Here is a 22,379-nt window from a genome sequence, read left to right on the forward strand (position 1 = left end):
GGACAATAATATCTCGTCGATGTATATTTTCAGACCCATCACCAACTATCAATGCTACAATTTCATCTTATGGTTTGTTATACTAGTTTGTGTTTGAAACTCTTTTTTTTATTATTCTAATGTGTAGGCTGAGTAATTGATTATATTGGAGGATATCTCTTGCCTGATGAAACACTTTTACATAAGGATTGAGTTCATTCAGCATCATTTGTAGTTGTTCTACTATGCCGGGAGTCCAGATCTAGCCATCTCAAAGGTGGTTTTTGTATTAGGAACATTAAATACAAAAAAAAAAAAAAAAAATCTGCCATGTGGAGTCCTGCTCTAGCCATCTCAAAGGTGCTACTTGCAATCAAATCAATATTTAGCGATCTAAACACAAGAAAGTCTTTCCATGCTCTTAGCATACAAATCATTAAATACTATACCTAGTTTGCTGAATTCGATTCTAACCTATTTTGTTTATTAGATTTTGCTTCATATGTTTTGACCACACTCAGCATTTCCAACTACTAAACTTGCATATTGGACTCTTTGGAGCTGGCTCAGCTATGTGATCATTTTATTATGTCTAGGCTAAAAAAAGACTTGGTCATCCTCTTTGTTAGCGTAGATCCTTCTCTTTCTCTTGCCTTCCCCCCTATAGTTATCCCTTCTATAGAAAATGTCTTTGCTACTAATGTTTGGCATGGATAGTATAGAAAATAAAACTAATTCAATCCCCACACATACTAAAGAAGCAAAAATAAAAGAATACACAAAAAAGAAAGAAGAGAGATATCTATAAAATCATATTTTCCTTTACATTTATGTACACAAAAAGATCAAAATATAGTTTCTGAAGTAGTACTCTTTTCAAACCAAAAGGATAATTACACTTTTCAAGTAGTACTCTCACAAAATTCACTAGACCTAACTTATAAACTAGTAAAGTTACAATTCTTCACGCTACTCTTTGTAAGTATTTATAAAGTTAAACTGTAAATTTTAAGACCATTATTCATTTTCTCCCTCATCTACGCTATATTCATTCTCTTCTACTGTATCAAGAAGAGTTGCTTTTGCTTGTATCGCATACCAACTTTGCATTATTTCTCTACAACCTCCTAATAAACATTTTGGTTAAAAATTTTGCAAATCTATCTACACCTGCATACACTGGCTAGAAATGTTGGTGAAATTTAAAAGGACATCTCTACCCTCCCATAAAAACCAACTTCCATTAGAATATTCATCAGGTTCAACTATATGACAACTATTGATTCGAAGTTGTTTGATAATACTTTCAAATTCAGATTTTTTGGCCCTTATTTCAACGAGAATAACCATAGTAGGTCTATAATCTTCAATTAGACCATTCATAATCTCTGTGAACATATAATCTTTAACTCCACAAAAATTACAGCAAAGTATCTTGATTGATGGATAACTTGCAATTTGAATCTTGTTTTGACCTATGTTTGACTGATTCGTTTTTCTTGCACTTGGTAGCTATGCCTCCCATAATGATCCATCATTAAATTCATTAATCATTGATCTCATTGAGAGATAATGTTGCCACATTTCTGAATGAAACTTAAATCGGCAAAAGATATTAACAGTTATAACCCTTGTATTCTTATGAGGTTGTACCATTGTTACTTGCCAACGCTGTGGGCCAAAGTCAATTTTTAATGGATATTGGTTAAGAGAAAATTTCCTACTAATACTAGGAGCATATGTGCATGTAGGACTCATCTTTTATAGTAGCCCACAAGGTTTTCCAAATAGAAACTTTTGCACATATAAGCAAAATATATATATATATATATATAGATAAGAGGCTTTATATTATTTGTAAAAGATATAAACACAAGGAAAAAACAAATAAGGGGCTTTACATTATCTGTAATTTATAATAAGCTACATATCATTTTGTTTAAAAGAAGGACATTAATCTAAATTAAATATCAAGAAATTATAAAGAACATGAACAAATAAAGCAAAAAGCAAAACTAATTTGTAAAGAAAATTGAACATTATCATTAATTATGTATAGCATGTGTCAGATTTTCAAAACCCCATTTGTTATTTTCAGAAGGGAAGAGGTTCCATAGTTAGGCTTATTTTAAATTTCCAATTGACATTATATTGCTGTTACTCTGCTACTTGAAATTTATCTTCAATAGATTCTCCATGAAAAAATGATTTTTAGAGAAAGGGATAGACTCCATTTGTATTTGTATTTTTACTCTTTCCAAACTGAGCCTAATGGTTAGATTTACATGTTTTAGTGCCAGCATAAAACAAACAACCAATGCTATGAGTATTTAATTGAAAGCAAGGTGTTGCTTCTGTTGGGAAGGCACCATTCTCACAATATCTTTCTTCCAGGTCAAGACCATGAACCTTCATCAGAAATAACCATCAGAAATAACCATTAAAATTAGCTTGATGATTCTCAGGTTTTGTAGCAATCATTATCTTAGCTAATGGCCTCTAGTTGTTTCTCTCACATGTGCAAGTAGTTCTTTTGATGAGCAAGACTTAGGTTAGCTTTCATGGTTGACATGTGATATGGTACTGCCTCGAAAGCATGTACAAGATCTTAGATCAAAATGTGACAAAATCTACAAAAATGAGAGCAGGTGAGTTGCCTGCTGACCATCCCAGAAGATAAGTAATAATGTTTTCATATTAGAATGTAGCATGTACAATAGCTCATATATGGATATTGCTCTTAGTGTCATATTAGAATGTCATGTGTAAGCACAATAGATAACCAATCCCATGTGGATTTAGGCATGAAGTTTTTGTCCTATGCCAATGAATTTTGTAAAGGTGACCCTCCTAGTTCACATCGGTAGAAACTTTGTTTAACTTTGGAATTTAAAGTTGTAGACAAAAACATTCTACCAACTTAATCCCCTATGTGAATCAAGTATTACTTTCTTTCTGGGACAATAGTGTTTAATAATTATTGAAAGCTGAAATGAGTAACTACAACTCAAGGCCTAGAAGTGGATATACATTTGTGATGTGAGGAACATATAGTAATGCACATATAGATGGAACAAAAGTATTTCTGAAATAAATTAACTTTTCAAGTTGGAGACACTACAGTTTGTTGTCATTTTGTAGATGGCACAAATACTGAGGCACAGAAGACCATGGAATACATGCGCCTAAAATGCAATTGTGCTTAATGCAAATTTTTTTTATTTGTTTGGTCTTTCTTGTTTAAATTCACCATATCCTAACTAACAGAACTATAAGCATCCACATGAAGGATAGATAATAAGCTAACCAGTAACAGAATACCAAAAACAGTTGCATGCTTTTCTCTTCTGTTCTTTTTCATTTTTTCCTGATGCTCTGTCTCTTAACATTGTACCACTATTCACATATACTTCAATCATTGGTATGTGTTTATGTTCAACAGATTTTATTTCTAATTTATTTATTTTACATCTATAAATAAGATAGATAATAACTTCTAATACCAAGTTCCTTATAATGTTTCAAACACATATAACTGTAACTCGAATATGTTCAAACGTTTTTTTTACAAGGATAACACCCTTCCCACTTTAAAATCAATAAGGGAGGAGAGAAGTATCACGGGTGAATGAAATTAAATCTAGCACAAGTACATCATCTTTGGATGAAACAATACACAAAGAACTAAAACCCTGAGACTAAGGGCATTGTGCAAAATGAAATCTTGTATAACAAAATAAATAAAATAAAAACCAACAACAACAACAAAACTACTTTGTACAAGAAAAGAAAGCATACCTGAAGACGGAGAGAAAATAACATCACTTCCATATTTATAAGAATACATCCTAAAAGTCATTAGTTGTCTATAGCAACCAAATGGCAAATTTTAAAAACGTAGCTGAGCACAACTGTGAAATAAAACATGCAGAAATTAAATTAAAAAAACACATAAGCAGTAACCACCTGTAAATATGCAAAATATGATTATAAGATAATAAGAAAATTTACCAGTCATCTTATAAAGGGCATAAATCGGTCTAATTGGAGATCCAATTGTCTTGGTGTGGCTCCTATTTGCCCAAAAGACAAAGGGTCAACGTACTCGAGAAGGGAAGAGAGAATGGCAAAAGGAAAGAAAGACACAGCAACTCACAGTGACTGAAATCCTGAATTTCTTTGGCCTTAGTCTTGTAAAGAAAATGATAAAGTTGCTTTCCTCGATAGCTTTGTTGATGAATAATTCAAATTTCGAAGACGTACTTTCCTCGATTTCTTTGTTGATAAATAATTCAAATTTCTTAAATCACCCACAAGATTCCTTGCTTGCGAACTCCAACGCTCATGGCACTACCCATGATGCTGGAGCTATGCAAAGTCGCTCCTCCAGCTTGCTCAGGCTCCGGCTCAGTCATCGAAGCATTACTCCCACTTCCTTTCTTTGACTTGTTTAGGCGTTGAGTTTGAGTAGTGGCGAAAGAGATGGTAGTGGCCAATGACCGGTGTTCGACTGCTATCACAGATTGCAAAGATTAGGAATAAAAAAGGGAGGAAGAGAAGAGGAGTGCGAATAAAAAAGATAGAGGGAGAGAGAGGAAGAGAAGAGGAGGAAGAAGAATGAAATTAAAACTTAAAAAAAAAAAAAAGGAGATGAAAGGACAAGAGAGAGAGGGGGGGTGAGGACCGAGAGGGTGGGTGAGGACCGAGAGGGTGAGAGGGGAGGGGAAGGGTCATTGAGAAGAGAGAGAGAGGGGAGAGGCCCGAGAGGGAGGAGAAGGATCAGAGAGAGAGAGAGTGACATCATTGCATGTTAGCTTTTTTTACGAGGGACATGACCCCTCTTTAAGAGTTAAATGTATATATTAATATATATTAATGTATATAATTAATCGAATTCGAATTTTAATCGAATCGGATCAACGCGAATTCGAATTCGAATTCAAAAAGTTAACCGGTAAAAATGTATAAATTTGAATTCGACCGTTAAATTTATCAAACCATTGGAATTCGATTTGATTATGTCAGATATTAAATTCGGAATGGGATAGTCGGATACCGTTTACACCCTACAAAGTCTTCCCATGAGAATTCCAAAATAAATAAATGAATTCACTAATATGATTCTCTTTTCTCTTTCACTCTCAACATATGCCTGCTTTTGGTTGCATGTAAAACCACAAAAAAAAAGAAGTGCTTTTCTTGGAAAGAGAATCATATTAGTGAATTCATTTATTTGTGGTTTTTTTGTGGTTTTACATGCAACCAAAAGCAGGCATTAAATAAATTTAACGGTCTAGATTGCATGATTAAAAAGGAAATAAATAAACCATAGAATATTATCAAATGTAAAACATATATATTTTCACTTTCGAAAGTGAGCTCGGGATTTTCAATCATAATGGAGGGATTTTAAGCTCAGCTTGGGAGGAATACAAATACAAAAACGTTAAATTACTAAAATACCCTATTAAACTTTTTTTTATTTTCTTTTTCTTACCATTTTTCTCTTAAAACCTATTTAACCTGGGAAATGCATATTTGGTCCTTCAGAGTGATTTTGTTTATTTTAATTGCTGGTTATCTTCCTTCTATGATCAAAACATCATGGCCATGTTCTGAAGCCCTTATTGGCTCACCCCGGAGCTTATTTAGCTCCTTTCTCGTCTTTTCGTCTTTTCGATAAAAACCCCCTGACCAAAATAACAATTCGAGAAATCATGGAAAAATCGAAAGACCAGTTCGACCACGTCGAAGCAGAACGCAGCATGTGCTCTACTCAACAGCCCTCTCGTTAATCGAAGACAAGAAGCAATCGGTGCTTGCAGAGCGATCCCACCGTTGGTCTCTTTTCTCCTGCATTAACAGCCCTCTCTTTGTGAAAACTACCAGTATCCTCAAATTGGATTAATATCTTAATGAGGTAAAGCTCATTTTAAAGGCTAGATACTGATTCTTAAGTGACAATTTACTGGAACCATGCTGTGATCACCAAGCAAAAAGAAAAGGACCCGAATGACAATTATTCCCAGACCAAAAATACCATAGAATTTAGAAAATGTAGACTTAAAACCCAGAAAAAATAACTTAGAAACACCAGTACTAGAACATAGGATTGAATTCCAAGACATTAAAACGGTCTGAAAGACCGAAACTAATTGTAAAGTTATTCTTATAAAAAAAATTGTAATGTTATTAAATGAATTCACGATTAACAGAAATGAAGCATATAAACAAATATTTTCTGTTGAGATGGGAAATTTTCATTTTTTTTTTGAAAAATAAATGAAGACCAAAATGAAATTTAACCATGAAGTCAATTATAGTAATCTGACATAACATTATACATACAAAAATGGTGAGATTACAACAACACATGTTTTGAAGAATCACAGTCTCTCTACAAGTAGAAATAGACAAAACAAACAACAGAGTGATCAAAGCTTCAAATTAGACCTGAACATGGAACAAAGTGAAGATCCTCGCGAGTGGGTTTGGGCGAGTGAATTCGAGGGAAGAAAGACGCGCTTACGACGCTCTATATAAGCTCTGTTCTACGAAACAGAACAAGGAGAGGTCTGTTAATGCGGGAACCGTGAAACCGCTGGTGGACTTGATTTCAGAGCAGGGGAGCGGTTTGACGGAGAAGGTGATGGTGGTTCTGAGCAACTTAGCTGCAATTCCAGAGGGCAGAACTGCCATAGTCGAAGAAGGAGGGATTGCAGTTTTGGTTGAAGCGATCGAAGACGGGTCGGTGAAAGGGAAAGAGCTCGCGGTACTGACGCATCTGCGATAGTCGAAGAAGGCGATGGTGGTTCCCGCCGCTTGTTGGCAAAGCAGAAGGTACTTTCCGTTCTGTTAGGATTGAATTGGGAGTCTCCGGGATTAGGAGACTCCGCTGAGTTAGGATCGAATTAGGAGTTTGTTTTGAGTTTGAGTTCCCGATGTTCGATGGCTGTGTATATATATCTAAATCTTCAATGAATGAAAATAAGAAAAGCAAATCAGAAAAGCAAATCAGAAAAGCTCTGTTTTACATGGTATCAGAGCCACGAGAGGTCTGTGTTCCAAGACCTCTGGAGATCAGTGGCAGAAGCGACGATATTCGGTGCCGGGAAAGGAGAAACTCTGCATGCCAGATTCCGATCGATTCTCCGGATTCCACAGAGTTAGATCTTCGTCTTCGTCCTACCAAGACTGCAACCGGCGGTGGAAGCGGCGATCTGTTACCAACGATCTGTTACCAATCGTGCGAACACTGAGAGGCGGGAATCGTTCCAGCGGGGACGATCCATTACCAGTAGTCGTGTTTCGTTCCGGTGACGGCGATCTCTTACGAGTGGCAGCGATCTCTTACCAGCGTCGGCGTTCGTGTTTCGTTCGGTGGCGGCGATCTCTTAGAAACGCTGTCGACAACACTGCTTCTGCTTCATATTGCTTCCACATCCGAACAAAAAGTTAGTTCCGTTGAAGCAGAAGCAGAAGCAGTTTTGGGATATCGACAGCAGTTTTGTGACTTGAAGAGAGTCAAGAGTTCAGCATCACGGTTCTATCTCTCGATCGTGGTAACCACATCCCGGGCCTCAATAGAAAACTACCGATCAAGTATCCGTGAGTGCCTGCGTCGAACGTCTGAAGATTCTACACTGAGTGAAAAACCCTTCGACTGGATCAGGACGGTCCTGAAGGAACCGCGCATTGAGGTTGTCGAAAGATCGGCCTCAGATTCCACGGCTTCGAAATCGGTGCCTCGTCAAGGAGTTCTAGATAAGACTCACGAACGTCCGGATCTTTAACGGATTTTCGGCAAGTTGAAGTTCTGCGACAAGTTTTAGGGAGATCCGATTTTCTGTTTTTGTGACGATTCTGCCGTTGATTAAGGGTTTTTAGACACATGGTCGATATGGTTAAAAACAAAGAAAAAGAACACAGTGGGCGTGGTGGACGAAAATAAGGAACAGGGGCAGGAGGAAAAGGTCGTGGCAGCCAAATCAAGGCCAATACCGCCAAAGTCTCTGTACAAGGCAATGCGTCTCAAGGAGAATCAATCGATACAGTCAAGACTGGGTTAAATGGACTAAGTAGTGAGTAGTGGAACATGTTACTCAACCTTTTGAACACACAGAAAGAAGGGAGTCAACAACTAAGTGGTAAGCGAAAATTGTCAGAGTGGATAATAGACACAGGGGCTTCTCATCATATGACAGGAAGCCTCGAATCGATAAGAGACATAAAGAACATCATTCCATGCTCCGTCGGGTTGCTAGATGGGAAAGCGACAATAGCCGAGAAAGAAGGCATAGTTGCGTTGGACAATCATCTAAAACTGACTAATGTTTTATATGTGCCTAATTTGAATTGCAATCTAATTTCTGTGTCGCAATTAATTGAGTAGTCGAATTGTGTTGTTCAGTTCACTAATAAATTCTATGTGATACAGGACCGAACTACAAGGATGCTGATTGAAGAGGGTGAGCAGCGAGAGAGACTCTATTATTTTCGGAGCGTTGCATCAGCAAGAGCAATGGAGACTATATAGAGCAAGACGTGTGATATTTGGCATCAAAGGTTAGGGCATCATTCTCATAAAATTATTAAGTTGCTGCCTTTTGTTAGTACTAAAAATAATAAAGATAACAATATTAAGGGTTGTGATGTATGCTTCCGAGCTAAACAATGTCGAGAAGAGTTTGTTTCTAGTAATAACAAAGCATCCGATATTTTTGAGTTAATTCATTGTGATTTATGGGGTCTTTATAGAACTGCAGCTTCTCGTGGTGCTCATTATTTCTTGACAATAGTAGATGATTTTTCTAGAGGCGTTTGGATTTATTTTCTAATTGATAAGACAGAAGTGGGACAAGTTCTTCGAAATTTTTTTGTTATGGTTCAAAAGCAATTTAACAAACATGTCAAAGTGGTTCATACTGATAATGAGACTGAATTTGTCTGCTTAGCTAATTATTTTGCTCAGCATGGTATTATTCATCAAACCACTTGTGTCGGGAACTCTCAACAAAACAGGAGGGTTGAATGCAAATACCGGCACATACTCAACATTGCCCGAGCATTGCATTTTCAAGCTAGCATGCCCATTGATTTTTGGGGGGAATGTGTATTGACCGCATGTTATTTGATCAATCGGACACCGTCCATTCTGTTAAAGGAAAAAACTCCCTATGAAGTTTTATTTGGGCGACCCCTTTCTTATGATAATGTGCGAGTTTTTTGTTGCTTGGCATATGCACACAATCATGGACATGGAGGGGATAAATTTGTCAGTCGAAGTAGACGTTGCGTTTTTGTTGGGTATCCTTTTGGAAAGAAATGATGGAGCTTGTATGATTTAGAGTCTGGCACGTTCTTTGCATCAAGAGATATTACCTTTTTAGAGGATGAATTCCCTTGTACACGCAAGGAGGATAAACAACCAAACAAAGCACAAGGCAAATTTCATTGTGGAATAGGTGGGGTAGATGAGGTGTTGGTGCCGTCCACTTATTTACCAGGACAAGCAAATGGCGAGATGGAGACTAACCAGCAAGGTGAACTTGCAGAAGGAGTCAGTGTAGAAGAAGGAACCCATGTAGACCCAAATGCCAATACTAGTGAACCCATGCATTCTTCTGACGTCACCACAGGAAATACAAGCGAAGACAGTCCTGACGTCAAGGGGGTGGCAATGTTGAGCAACAACAGCACTCTGATTCTCATTTAGGGCGTGGGCATCGATAGAAACAACAGTCCACAAGGTTAAAAGACAATGTGCTTCACACCACACAACGCTTGAGTCCCTCTGCACGTTCCTTTGCAAGCTCACTCGGCCAATCACATCCTGTAGGTAGTCCTTATCCCATAGATAACTATGTGAATTGTAACAACTTTTCTTGTCGATATCATGCTTTCTTGGCAGCTATTATTACAGGAGTTGAACCTACTTTTTTTGTTGAGGCCGTAAAGGATGAAAAATGGAGGGATGCAATGCAAAAAGAAATACATGCACTTGAGAATAATCAGACATGGACCGTAGAGCCTTCGCCATCCGGAAAATGAACCATATGATGCAAATGGGTATATCGAATCACGTACCACGCTGATGGGACAGTGGAAAGATACAAAGCCCGTCTCGTGATCTTTGGGAACAAGCAGGCTGAGGGAATTGATTATAATGAAACTTTTGCCCCAGTTGCAAAAATGGTTACTGTTCGTACCTTTCTTGCAGCCACAACAGCTAGAAATTGGGAGCTTTATCAAATGGACGTACATAATGCATTATTGCACGGTGACCTTCATGAGGAAGTCTACATGCGAAAATCTCTATATGGCTTGAAGCAAGCGCCGAGATGTTGGTTTGCTAAATTAACTGTAGCCTTGAAGACATATGGGTTTCAACAATTAGGTTCAGATTACTCCTTATTCACCTTTCGTCGAGACAGGGTACATGTGCTTGTCCTCGTATATGTGGATGACATTATCCTGTCAGGTAATGATCATATGGCAATTCAAGTCTTCAAGAAATATTTGAGTGACTGCTTCCATATGAAAGACTTGGGACCATTGAAATATTTTCTAGGCATTGAAGTTGCCCGAAACTCAACAGGAATTTTTCTGTCTCAACGAAAGTATGCTCTGGATATTATCGCTAAAGTTGGATTACTTGGTGCAAAACCTGCTCCTTTTCCTATGGAGTAAAATCACAATTTGGCCTTGACAGATGGACCTCTCTTATCTGATCCTGAGCGATACAGGCACTTGGTGGGCAAGCTTATTTATTTCTCAGCAGCTCGTCCTGAGTTGTCTTATTGTGTGAACGTTCTATCCCAATTCATGCAGCAACCACAAGAAAGACATTGGGAGGCTGCATTGCGAGTGGTGCGCTACTTGAAAGGAAATCCTAGTCAAGGAATTCTCTTGCGTTCAGATTGCGACTTGCAGTTATATGCATGGTGTGATTCAGACTGGGTGAGCTGTTCTTTGTCCCGACGTTCCCTGTCTGGGTGGTTTATTCTACTTGGGAAATTGCCGATTTCCTGAAAAACTGAGAAACAACACACTGTGCCTCGTTCTTCAACGGGAGCAGAGTATCGGTCTATGGCCACGGCCACGTGTGAACTAAAATGACTGAAAGGGATTGTTATTGGCCCTTGGAGTGACGCATTTGAATCCAATGCGATTATATTGTGATAGTCAGACAACCTTGCATATTGCAGCCAACCCAATGTTTCACGAGCGTACGAAACATATTGAAGTTGATTGCCATTTTGTTCGTGATGTGATTCAAAATGGTTGCATTCGTCCTGCTTATGTGTCGACTACCGTTCAGCTGACAGACATTTTTACAAAGGCACTGGATTGCAGAGAATTTGAATATTTTCTCCGCAAATTGAGCATTCACAATCTACATGCTCCAATTTGAAGGGGGTGTTAGGATTGAATTGGGAGTCTCCGGGATTAGGACACTCCGCTGTATATATATATATATATATATATATATATATATATATCTAAATCTTCAATGAATGAAAATAAGAAAAGCAAACGATAAAAGCTCTGGTTTTACACGTTGCCCTTTTAAGCTTTAATCTTTATTGTGTTCCCATCACTCGCTCGAGATTGTGAGTTTGACTCGTGTTCCGGTCTCTGAGAAGAAAATGAAGAGCCTCTTCCTCTAAAGGCCTGGCGTGCTTTGCCTATCTCTACGGCGGGATATTGATGGATGCGGAAAGCGTCTGATTGTGGTTGTAGTAGAGATCAGGCGAAGCATGAAGTATCTTGCAACGGAATGACGGCACTCGTCGCTGGTTTTCTTTCCTCTCGGAAAATGAGATCTTGCAGCGGAACGGACGACGCTCGTTGCCCTCCAGATGGCTGTTGGTGGAAGGTCGCTCTTGTGGAACACAACTGTCGGAAAATCAGATCTTGCAGCGGAACAGACGGCGCTCATCGCCCTCCGGTTGGCTGTCGGTGGAAGGTCGTTCTTGTGGAACACGACCGAGCAAAGTCCTTGTCGGTGCCAAAGCATTACTTGCGAGAACAACCGAGTCACCATCTTGCGTCTTCCTGGCAACGGACTCATCGGCCAAATTCTAGTAGGAGTCTTCGGAAATCTGATGCAGCTCCACACGCTTATCCTCCGGCTTAATGCTCTCACCGGTCCATTGCCGTCCGATCTAGCCGCATGTACGCACGGACTTCCACAATTTATATTTGCAGGGGAACTTTTTCTCCGGCGGGATTCCATCGTCCTTCGTTAACAGTTTAAAAAGGATAGTGAGGACATTTAAAAAATTTAAACACTCCGATGAAAATTTTTTCAAAGTTAACTGAACCGAATATTAACGGAAGGAGGTCTTTATAATTTACCCTATTTTATATTAGCTTATATAATTTACCCTATTTTATATTAGAGTATATATATTAGTGTATATATTAACCTTAACTATTTTATATTACTTTGAATATATTTGTATTTATATTCTTTCCAAATTAAGCTTTAGGCTCAATTTGAAAGTAGCACAATAGCATAAATGAATAAAAAATGCAAACTTTGGTAGTTTTATTTTAATTAATCTGCACTGCAAATATACGAAAAGGGTACACGAATATAAACGGAAAATAAGCAGAATTTGCACTCAAACCGAATGATCTAAGATTGATATCAGAGTAAAAATCGGAATGTTCCACATGTCCCGGTTTCGGTTTGGTTAATCAAGCAGTCGACCCATTCAGCCCATAAAACACATGAAATCTGTCATTTAACCAGGACCCAAAAGGCCACGGTTCCTTTTTCAGGTTCCATCCAATCCAGGCCCAGGCTTACAACATTGCTTAAATCAATTGCACTCCCATACTTTTGCACCACTGCAAATCAAATTGCATCACACACAAACCAGGGCCAAGGAATGAACTTGCTAGTGTACTGTAATGTGCAGACATCGTGTTTTCAATCTTGAAAGGTATCATAGCTCGATTGCGTTTTAACCATGGCCCCATTAGAGCCCAAATCCTTTTAATAACGATTCCTTTTTGGTAGTTCAAAGGTGTCAATTCTTTTCCTTTACATTTTGCTTTCTGACCTTCAATGTTGTTACGCCGAGGACTTGAACATATTGTCCTTTTGACAAGTGGCTGTGGAGTTTCCACTTCATTTCTTCTTTCGCCAAGTTCCAAGGAAACCTCGTGGACTGACAAGTTATGGGCCAGTTAGCATTGTATATTGGGGTCCACCAAAGGAATAAGGATGGTGGATAAACCCAACCATCGACCATCCATTTGTTGGTGCATGCATCAAGTTTCTTCCTGATATATCCCACGTGTGAGTTGATCCAGCTCCCTAAAGCTACGGCTCAAAAACACGTAACCAAAGTAGGGGACACGTATCAACAACCTCTTGAATCAAACCGCCACCACCATGAGCTTTTAAGACATCTTCCTCCACCCTCTCTGTTCTATGAACTTCGTTTACACTCAGCAAATCCATTACCAGAGCATACCCACCGAAATAATATCATAATATGGCTTCTGAGCAAGCTATCAGGAGTGATTTAATCACAGCTGATCGAGACGAAGTTCATGTTGAGAAAGAAAGGGTTCCCAAGATGACTCAGCACTTCGAATCTCTTGCCGAGAAAGTCAGAGAACCTGACCTTGGTAACTATGATTCTCATTCTGGCAAAGTCAGCCAAGCGGAAGCCCGTTTCAAGGAAGGAAGAGAGCCATTCGGTATTGCCAAAGTTGGCCATCACGGAGGCCCGCTGCAGCAAAGTAATACAGGCAACGTTGATGTGGTTGCTGAGCAAGGAAGAGAGTCACAAGGTGTTGCAGGTACCACAAAGAACGAAGTCCATTCCGGGCAAGGTAGTCTTACTGGCAGAGTCGATGTAGGTGGAATAAAACCAATCGGAAAAATGGAAAGTGTTGGAAAAGAAAGAGACTCAAAATTGGCTGGTACAAGAGACACTCAATCTGATGAATGGAAGGAATCGAGATTCTCTGCTGCAGAAGAAGCTCGTGGAGAGAAACAGAGAGCATCAAGTATAACTGGCGATAAAGGAGGGCGTAGCGAGAAAGAACAACCCACAGCTCAGGACATGGGAAATTACCAAACAATAGCACAACAGGCTTCTGCAGAGGCCATCAGGAGGAGAGCGGAAAAGCTAAATGAGAAGGCCAAGGAGTTGGTTGCGATGACACGCCAGCAGGGAGTTCAAAGGGAGGCAGAGCATGGAACGGAGAAAGGCTCCATTACCGGGGTCACCCGCCCAGAAGAGGATCAACGAGGCTATTATGATGATAATAACAAAGAGAAGTCTCAGGCTCAGCAGCAGGGATATGTTGGTGCAAAGGATACCATCGCTGGTATTGGCAAGACTGCTATGGATTACACTCTGCAAGAGGCGGCACAAGCCAAGGACACAACCGTGAACGTTGGCAAGAGTATTGCAAGCTCTGTGGGAGAGAAGAACGCTGAAAACAAAGACACCGCCACGCAGAGAGTTCAAAGGGAGACCACATCTGGACCGGAAAAAAATCGCACCACCAACGAGCTCACCGGTCCAGAAGGGTGTCAACAAGGCCATGAAGTACATGATAATAACAAAGAGAAGTCTCAACAGCAGGGATATGTTGCTGCAAAGGATACCATCGCTGGTGCTGGCAAGACTGCCATGGACTACTCTCTACAGGTGGCCACGCGAGCAAAGGACACAGCCGCGAACGTGGGCAAGAGTGTTGCAAGTTATATGGGAGAGAAGAATGCCGAAAACAAAGAAAGGAAAACCGAGTCTGGACCGGAGAAAGGCCCCACCAACGAGGTCACTAGGCCAGAAGAGGGCCAACAAGGCAATGATAATACTACAGAGAAGTCTCAGCAGGTCTATGCTGCTGCAAAGGATACCATCGCTGGTGCTAGTAAAAATGCTATGGACTACACGCTGCAGGGGGCTGCAAAAGCCAAGGACACGGCCGTGAGCAATGGCAAGAATATTGCAAACTATATGGGAGAGAAGAGTGCTGAAAACAAAGATGCTTCCGCGCAGAGAGTTCAAAGGGGGGCACAATCTGGAGAGGGTCAACAAGACCATGATAATAACGAAGAGAAGTCTCAGCAAGGCTCTGTTGCTGCAAAGGATATAATCGCTGGAGCTAGCAAGACTGCTATGGACTATACGCAGCAGGCGGCTCTGAAAGCCAAGGACACTGCCGTGGGTGTGAGCAACAATATTTCTAGCTATGTTGGACAGAAGAATACTGGAAACGAAGACACTACCACGCAAAATGTTCAAAGGGAAGACGAGCCTAGACCTGAGAAAGGCCCCACTAGTGAGGTCACCGGTCCAGAGGAGGGTCAACAAGGCAATGATAATATCAAAGACAAGTCTCAGCAAAGCTATGTTGGTGCAAAGGATACCGTCGCCGCTGCTGGTAAAACTGCCATGGACTACACACTGCAGGCGGCCGTGAAAGCCAAGGACACCGCCTTGAGCATTAGCAACAGTATTGCAAGTTATGCCGGTGAGAAAGCAGCGGTAGCCAAGGATGTCACGCTTGAAAACAGTAAAAAGGTAGGAGGTTTAGCTGGCCAGAAAACCGTGGAAGCGAAGGATACAGCCGTGGACACCGCCGGGAGAGTTAGCCAAAGCATTGCAAGTTACACCGGTGAGAAGGCAGCGGTAGCCAAGGATGTCACGCTTGAAAGTAGTAAGAAGGTAGGAGGGTTAGCTGGCCAGAAAGCTGTGGAAGCAAAGGATGCAGCAGCAAAAACAGGTTGGGCCGCAGCGCGCTATGCATCTGAGAAAGCGGCTCTCGCAGCTAACGCAGCTGCGCTGTACACAGCGAAGAAAGAAATAGAAGCTAACCAACCATCTGAAATACGGGTATTCTTTTTCATCATCATTTACAGTATAACTAAAAATAGAACTTGCAGCATTTTTGCGTCCATTTTCTTTTTTTACAACACAGAAGATAACTTGATTTTTCACTGTTTCTGCATCGCATTTGCAAATGCCAGCAATAGAGTAAATTACTAGAATCCAGTGGATACTTTTACACCCATGAAGATGTGGACCTTAACTGTGGCTGGTGTAACTAATGTTTACCCAACTGTCGGAGCCTATATTAGTATGTTTAGCTGTTATATTTTATGACCCTTGATTATTGTTAATAAGAAAACTGAAGTTAAATGGGTTCTCTCTACAGGAAAAGTTTGCAGCAATGGCCGAGGGCAAAGGAGGGGAGGATCAAGATATTGCTACAAAATTTAAAGAGACGGTGGGAATACAGAGCGGACCTACTGAAGAAACCAAGCAAGAGGAGGATGAAGGTGGATTATTGAGTGCTGTTGGCGAAACTGTTGTTGAAATTGCACAATGCGCTAAAGACATCGTTATAGGCCAGGAGCCTGGGGATGAGACTAAGCATGAGTAGACCTGGATATGTAGTCCTGGTTTTTAGAGATAGGAATATACAGAAAGGTATAATAGCGTGTCCTTTGTTGTAGATGGAAGATGTTTGAATAAATTTGAATTTAAATTGCTAAAAATGCTTATAGCAAGCGTGGTGTTCGTATCTTTACAGGAAAAAACTGGTAGTGCTACAGAAATTGGTTTGCTACAGGTTAGCAAGGTGTAGACCTGCAAACGAGCTTCTGTTGCTGCTGGTTTTGACTCTGTATATGACATGATCTAGCTTTGTCTCTCAACTCCTGGAATGCGCGCATTGTTTCAACATCAAATCCTCCGGCGAACTGGTGAAACATAGAAGAGTAACAAAAGCAAATAGAAATTTAGAATCAACGAGGTCAATGAAATTGTTGAGCAGAAGAGACATTTGTTTTTCACTTTTTACCTGATGTACCCGAAACGCAAACCTTACGCCTTGAAGCATAAGCTCTTCTTCCTCTGGACCACCACCGACAGCTTCCAGCTCAGCAGATACTCTCTTCATGTACTTCATTGCCAATTTCACGGATGCTAGCTTGATCTGCGTCCATTGGATTCCGATACATAGTTTAGCAAATTCAGATTTCTCTAACCAGTTGAACCATATAAGCATATCAAGATGTCGACAAATGAAACTAAGCACCAGGGAAGTGCATAATGTAACTCTCAAAGTAATTTACGCTTGTTATTTGCTTTCCGCACAATAGGAATGGAACTAATCCATGAACACCCCTTTAAAATAAATTTTATTTCAATAGTAATTTCATTAGATATCTGGCTTAATTGTAAACTCTTGAGTATTGAAAAGGGGACTAGTGTTTAAGTTTTGTATTTTTTTTCATTTTTTGATAAATTATGTTCAACTTCTGTATTCTCTATTTATGAACTTTCTTTCTCCTTTTTTTATCAAAAAAAATTGCTTTCTAGATTTGATGGTTATGTTTGCTATTAGTATAGGCTCAGTTTGGAAAAAGTACAGATATATATGATGTAAATACAAACAAAATAATATAAAATATAAGGATTTACATTCTACATATTTGTATTTGTGCTCCTTCCAAACCTAGCCTTGTGAAACTATACCGGTCTCTTGTTCCAGAACAATTCATCCTTAAGCTATGAAATCAGGAATTCATCCTTGACACCGATGCAAAAGGGAAGCCTTCAAAATTCTATGTCAACTTGCCATTACTTCTGTGTGATCGAAAAGATTAGGGTAGGAGGTTGTTGGTGACCCATCAAAATTGATAGAGAGCATACAGCAAAGTTTCCTATTTCTCTTTCTTTTTTATAGATACAAATATGATTTTATGCTGAAATAAGGTAAGAAGACTAACTTTATTGAACAGAATTGCAGCCATCAAAATCATGCAAAGCCAAAAAGTAGAATGCGACGTAACTATACAGACATTTGGGTTTTGGGACCACTCTTCGGTCCTCACATTAAGGACTCCAACAGATCAAATGGTTACTTCCGGTGGGGGGAAGATATGGGACCCACGTATAATATTAAAAGGTATGGAGGTATGGAACCTGACCCCCAAATACTACTATTTTAATAGCAATATAATAAAGCCCACAAAACAACCTGGTTGGTTTGACGAGTTTTCACTAAACCAGGTCAGACCAAGTTTAGAGTGTAGATCTACAGAGGAACCAATTAATGGTGATCAGAGTATGGGATTCTCTGCATTGGATCCAAATTTTAGATAAGAGAAGTGCAGACAATGGTCTATGGGTGTGTGCGCCTTCTCGTTCGCGCGTGCGTCGAGTAAATAAGCCAAACTCCCTTTGTCTCCTGTTGGCATTTTGCTAACGCTAAATAAAATCACTCTTTTGGTCAATGTCAACCAAACAGGGACCACCTACACTTGCTATTTGTATTAGCAAATCGGATTTCAGAATTGTCTGTATTTGCATGACCTGACGTGGATGAACAGTCTCTCAACATCCACCGTCCATCACGAATAATATATACTCGTTATTTTTATAATCTTGATAAAGAATACAGCATACCACTAAACGGAAGGGGAGGTCGGGGAAGCGCAATTTACCTGGATAACAAATCCAGTTTCAAGCATCCAATCCGTGGGAATATGAAATCCTTTGTATCGGTTTGTTGCTGATTCTCTCATACGTGATAGATTGTACACTCCGTGCTCTAATCTGTTATTGGAAAACACCAAGGAGTGATTTCGTTGATTCATCTTTATTTTAACAATTTCAGATGAGAAATGGGAAGAAGGTTTTACTTTTCTAGCAGAGCTTGCATCTTCTTGAGTGCCGGACCGCACGGTTGGCGACTGTCGTCGCAGAAGGACAAAGCCTCGGCTTCGAGCTTCTTGAGATCACAGTAGCCGAAGGCAGCCTCTCGCAATGCGTCGGCCTTGTGCTCCGGCCAATCGAAGTGCTTCAGAACTGCCCTTTCATCGACCTGTTTGAGAAGAAACGCAACGACATTGTCAGAGCAGATTCCGGGAATTTGTGTGTGATTTTGTTTCTTCATATAAAATGGGATTGGGGAAAAAACCTTACCAGGTAAGAAAGCTCGTCGTCGAGCCACTTGACGAAGGGGACCACGTCTTCGATGTCTGTAAACGCAGCGTTTTCAACTTCCTTTATCAAGAAACGTATAAAATCCCCTTGAGTCTCCACGTCTGTCTTTATCTGTATAACCAAGGTCGACGCAGAGGGGAGAGAGAGAGAGAGAGTATTAGAACTTGAAAATTCCAGAAATACCCTAAAAAGCCTGGTTTCATTGTTTTTGAACCAGTTTGCCTCCGAAGGAAGCAAAGAACTCAGAAAAGGAAAATGCTAAATGCCCCTCGAGATCCTCGAATCTACAGCTGGTCCAAAACACCAAGGGCAATTTTATCAGAAAATCTAGAGAGGCTGAAAAGTGAATAGGCAGAACCGCAATAGGGAGTCAACACTATCACCCCTTTACGCACAGGCACGTAACACAAAACCATAGGGGTAGTATAGTCATTTCGATTATTATCACTGACCTACTGTTGCTGTTAGTGGCAATTTCGTAATATTGAAACGGACAACCCGGTACAGAAGGTACAGGGACTTACAGCGAGCAAGTGAGTGGAACGGTTCTCGATTTCGCCGATCATGTTTCGCGCGTTCGCCGCCGCCGGAACATCGGAGAGGCCGGCGCCAGATTCCCTCCTTGAATCTCTTCGCATCAGGGAGTGATAGAACTCTACCACCTCCGGAATTCGCCTCACCTTTGCTGCTGCCGTTTTCAGCCCCTTCGCCGATAATGGTGGCAGTGGTGGTGGCGGCGGTGCTGCCTTCGCAGGCGGGGGAGGTGGAACCGGAGGAGGCGGAATTGCCGGCGGTTTCTTAATGGTTACCGTTGGCATTTTGCCCTCTGCAATCGTGGAAGATGTCGAGCATGATGACGACGTTGGTGAGGATGGCGCTGAAGTCGGTTGTGACGATAACGACAATGAAGCTGACGAGGAAGGTCTCGGCGGGGGTTTTGGGACTCTAGGAGCTCTCGATTTCACGGAAGGGATTGTAGATTCCGATATTTCGGAAACTTCTTCCGCATTGCAGCGAGACTGCTGCAGTCGTTCGCTCTCTGCATCTTCTTTCTTCCGATCTGCAATTTCAACTTTCTGAGTTTCTAGATTCGAAGCAACTTCCGTTGATTTCTGGCCCCTCTTCAAGTTCTTCATTAGATTCGACCTCGCAGACACATCGATTAGTCCCTGAAACCTCTGGGATGAAGAACATTCGTCCTCGACCGAATCTCTGCATAAAAACCTCTTCGATACCGTTCGGCTATACTCCGAAACAGTTCTCTTAAGTTCCGCAATCTCCTGCTCCATTTCCTTCGCTTTCTTTTCCGTTACTTTCAGGTCTACATCCATCTTCATTTGTAAGCTCTCCAGCTCTCGTCTTAATCTCTCATTCTCAACTTCCAAGCTCTTCTTTTCACTTTCCTTCGTGTCGTCATCGATCCTCGCCCGCAAGCTCTCTAGTTCGCGCCTCAACCTCTCATTTTCAGATTCCAAACTCTCGATCGTCTTGGCAGACTTCTCAATCTCCGCGTCCTTTGACGAGATTTCGCTCTCCAAAAACGGAACAATTGCTGCAGTCTCCTTCAAAAGCTTATGCTCGAGCAGCTCCGTTCTGAGGCGAGATTCCTTCTCGCGCAACTGTTCGACGAGACGAACGAGTTCGGAAACGTCGGGCGGACGAGGCTGGACTTGAGCAGAAGAGCGAGGGAAGTAGACGCCAAAGGAACGAGGCTTGGGCGAAGATTTAGCAGAACTAGGAGCATTGGCAGAAGGAGACGGGCAATACTTGGGGGTCTCTGGTTTTGGGGCTGCAGGGGATTTCTGCAATCCCATTGCCGCTTTAACCTTACCTGCAACCATTCTGAACCGAGAGCCAAAGGCGAGAGAGGCTGGAAAGCTCTATCCTTTCTCTCTGGTTCGAACTTCTTCCTTCTTGTTCTTAATCTTTCGTTTCTGATCCGACGGAATAGCTAGAAACGAAAGCTCCAGAAGACATCATTATCTCGTAAGAGAAGTTTTCCCTTTCTCTTTTCTGGTTTTGTTTTTTTACAGAGAGAGAGCGAGATGACGAGGAACGGTCCTACTTCTCTTCTCGGATCGACGGATGAAATCGGAAATTATAAATGAAGAAGTTAATGTTAAGTGAGTGGGGGCAGTAGTGGAAATTAGAGGCATCCCACATTCCCAGTTTTGTAACGGTAGGGTTAGTAAAATGACACGCAACAAATTTATCGCGATATGTTTCGTAATATATTGCGATATTTTGTTACATTTGAATTGACTGATGGCGGTATATTATACGATGATTGGGCCTGGGGGGCCATCATTGTCGATGGGCCCTGTCTCACGCACCGTACACGTGATGGGTGGGTGGATGGATGGATGAATTCTTGTGGGCCCCCCGTTCCCTTTTTTTAATTAATTGAATATAATTTTAATTAATTTATCGAGAACATTCTATAATTTGTATGCCAAGCAAAGATCAGTTGAAACTTGAAAGAAAAGAATGGAATTTCTTTTTTTTTTTTGGGTAGCCAAAACTCAAAAGGAATGAATTAAAACAAGAAGGGTCCTGATTGGAAGTGGTCCGGGTTTGTCCCACTCCCACGACCCAAAATGGGCGCAGCCCACCCGTTGCTAAAGGGATTGCAAATTTAATGGGCCGAGTGGGATTAATGTCTAATGGTCCATGCGCAGCGCTGCCAAGGAAGGTAAGAATCCATGATCAAATGTAAGGGAGAGAGACTTGTCTTTTGGAGATAGATTATTGTATGTAGGACTTGATGATCAAGATCCCATGGTCGAGATTGTTAGAGTTTACTGACACTTTGACTCTACAGATTACAATTCAATTCTGTGCGTGTCTGCAATGTATCGAATACCAATCGTTGACCGGTCGAACGACAGGATTCTCTACTCAGAGTAGAGTGTTGCAGCAAAATCAGGGAATCCTTGGAGGTGAAGACTGAGAGAGAGAGAGAGAGAGAGAGAGAGAGAGAGAGAGAGAGAGAAAAGATGAAACAGTTGATCCGTTGAGTGAGTTACTGGGTAATGACTAATGAGAAGGAGAGGCCAAGGCCATTTCTGAATTCTTCTGTCCTGGTTCCTGAACCCTGACTTGGTTTTGGCAGCTATTCAATTCGTGTGGTCGTAACCCAAACCAGATGGTCCTCGTTATAATAGCATAGGGTTTTTGTTTTGTTTTGTGTATCATCATCTTCTTCATCAATTCATCATTCATTAACCCACCCATATTCCATTTCCTTCACCAATCCTGAGTTCCGACCTCTCCAAATTTTGGGCCCATGGGTTACTTAGCTGGAAAACCGTACAAGCCAAGCTGCCTGAACAACCCCATTCTCATGGGTTATGTAAGTCCATGAACCATTGACAGAATGTTAGTCCAACATTATTATTACTGAACACT

The 22,379-nt window shown here is 40.8% G+C and overlaps 2 protein-coding genes and 2 long non-coding RNA genes across 6 annotated transcripts; 2 read left to right on the forward strand and 2 right to left on the reverse strand.

The window, feature by feature from the left end:
• Nucleotides 1-3,494: 3,494 nt before the first annotated feature.
• On the reverse strand, nt 3,495-7,740 carry LOC148877554 (uncharacterized). Its single transcript, XR_016096700.1, has 4 exons — nt 7,014-7,740; nt 4,136-5,832; nt 3,991-4,052; nt 3,495-3,890 (listed from the first exon to the last, which is right to left on the reverse strand). It is a non-coding gene; the product is annotated as an uncharacterized LOC148877554 (long non-coding RNA).
• Nucleotides 6,329-8,708, forward strand: LOC148877555 (uncharacterized). Of its 2 annotated transcripts, XR_016096683.1 has the most exons (3): nt 6,545-6,819; nt 7,024-8,278; nt 8,417-8,708. It is a non-coding gene; the product is annotated as an uncharacterized LOC148877555 (long non-coding RNA). The 2 variants fall into 2 exon arrangements; XR_016096689.1 differs by lacking the exon at nt 7,024-8,278 and having other exon boundaries at nt 6,329-6,819.
• A 4,286-nt stretch (nt 8,709-12,994) lies between these two features.
• Nucleotides 12,995-17,343, forward strand: LOC148877556 (uncharacterized). Of its 2 annotated transcripts, XM_088942146.1 has the most exons (3): nt 12,995-15,851; nt 16,174-16,448; nt 16,552-17,343. In XM_088942146.1, exons 1-2 carry the CDS (start codon nt 13,491-13,493, stop codon nt 16,399-16,401), a joined length of 2,589 nt encoding a protein of 862 aa, XP_088798272.1. In that variant the 5' UTR covers nt 12,995-13,490; the 3' UTR covers nt 16,402-16,448; nt 16,552-17,343. The 2 variants fall into 2 exon arrangements, with proteins under 2 accessions (XP_088798272.1, XP_088798271.1); XM_088942145.1 differs by lacking the exon at nt 16,552-17,343 and having other exon boundaries at nt 16,174-16,516.
• Nucleotides 16,485-21,092, reverse strand: LOC148877557 (protein INCREASED PETAL GROWTH ANISOTROPY 1-like). The gene is made up of 6 exons (XM_088942147.1): nt 19,496-21,092; nt 18,951-19,082; nt 18,668-18,849; nt 18,470-18,581; nt 16,822-16,956; nt 16,485-16,720 (listed from the first exon to the last, which is right to left on the reverse strand). Exons 1-6 carry the CDS (start codon nt 20,810-20,812, stop codon nt 16,592-16,594), a joined length of 2,007 nt encoding a protein of 668 aa, XP_088798273.1. The 5' UTR covers nt 20,813-21,092; the 3' UTR covers nt 16,485-16,591.
• Between the last annotated feature and the right edge of the window lie 1,287 nt (nt 21,093-22,379).

The sequence above is a fragment of the Nelumbo lutea genome, chromosome 1 (assembly GCF_056320005.1).
Source record: "Nelumbo lutea isolate HS-2025 chromosome 1, American lotus-T2T, whole genome shotgun sequence".
NCBI classification, from domain to species: domain Eukaryota; kingdom Viridiplantae; phylum Streptophyta; class Magnoliopsida; order Proteales; family Nelumbonaceae; genus Nelumbo; species Nelumbo lutea.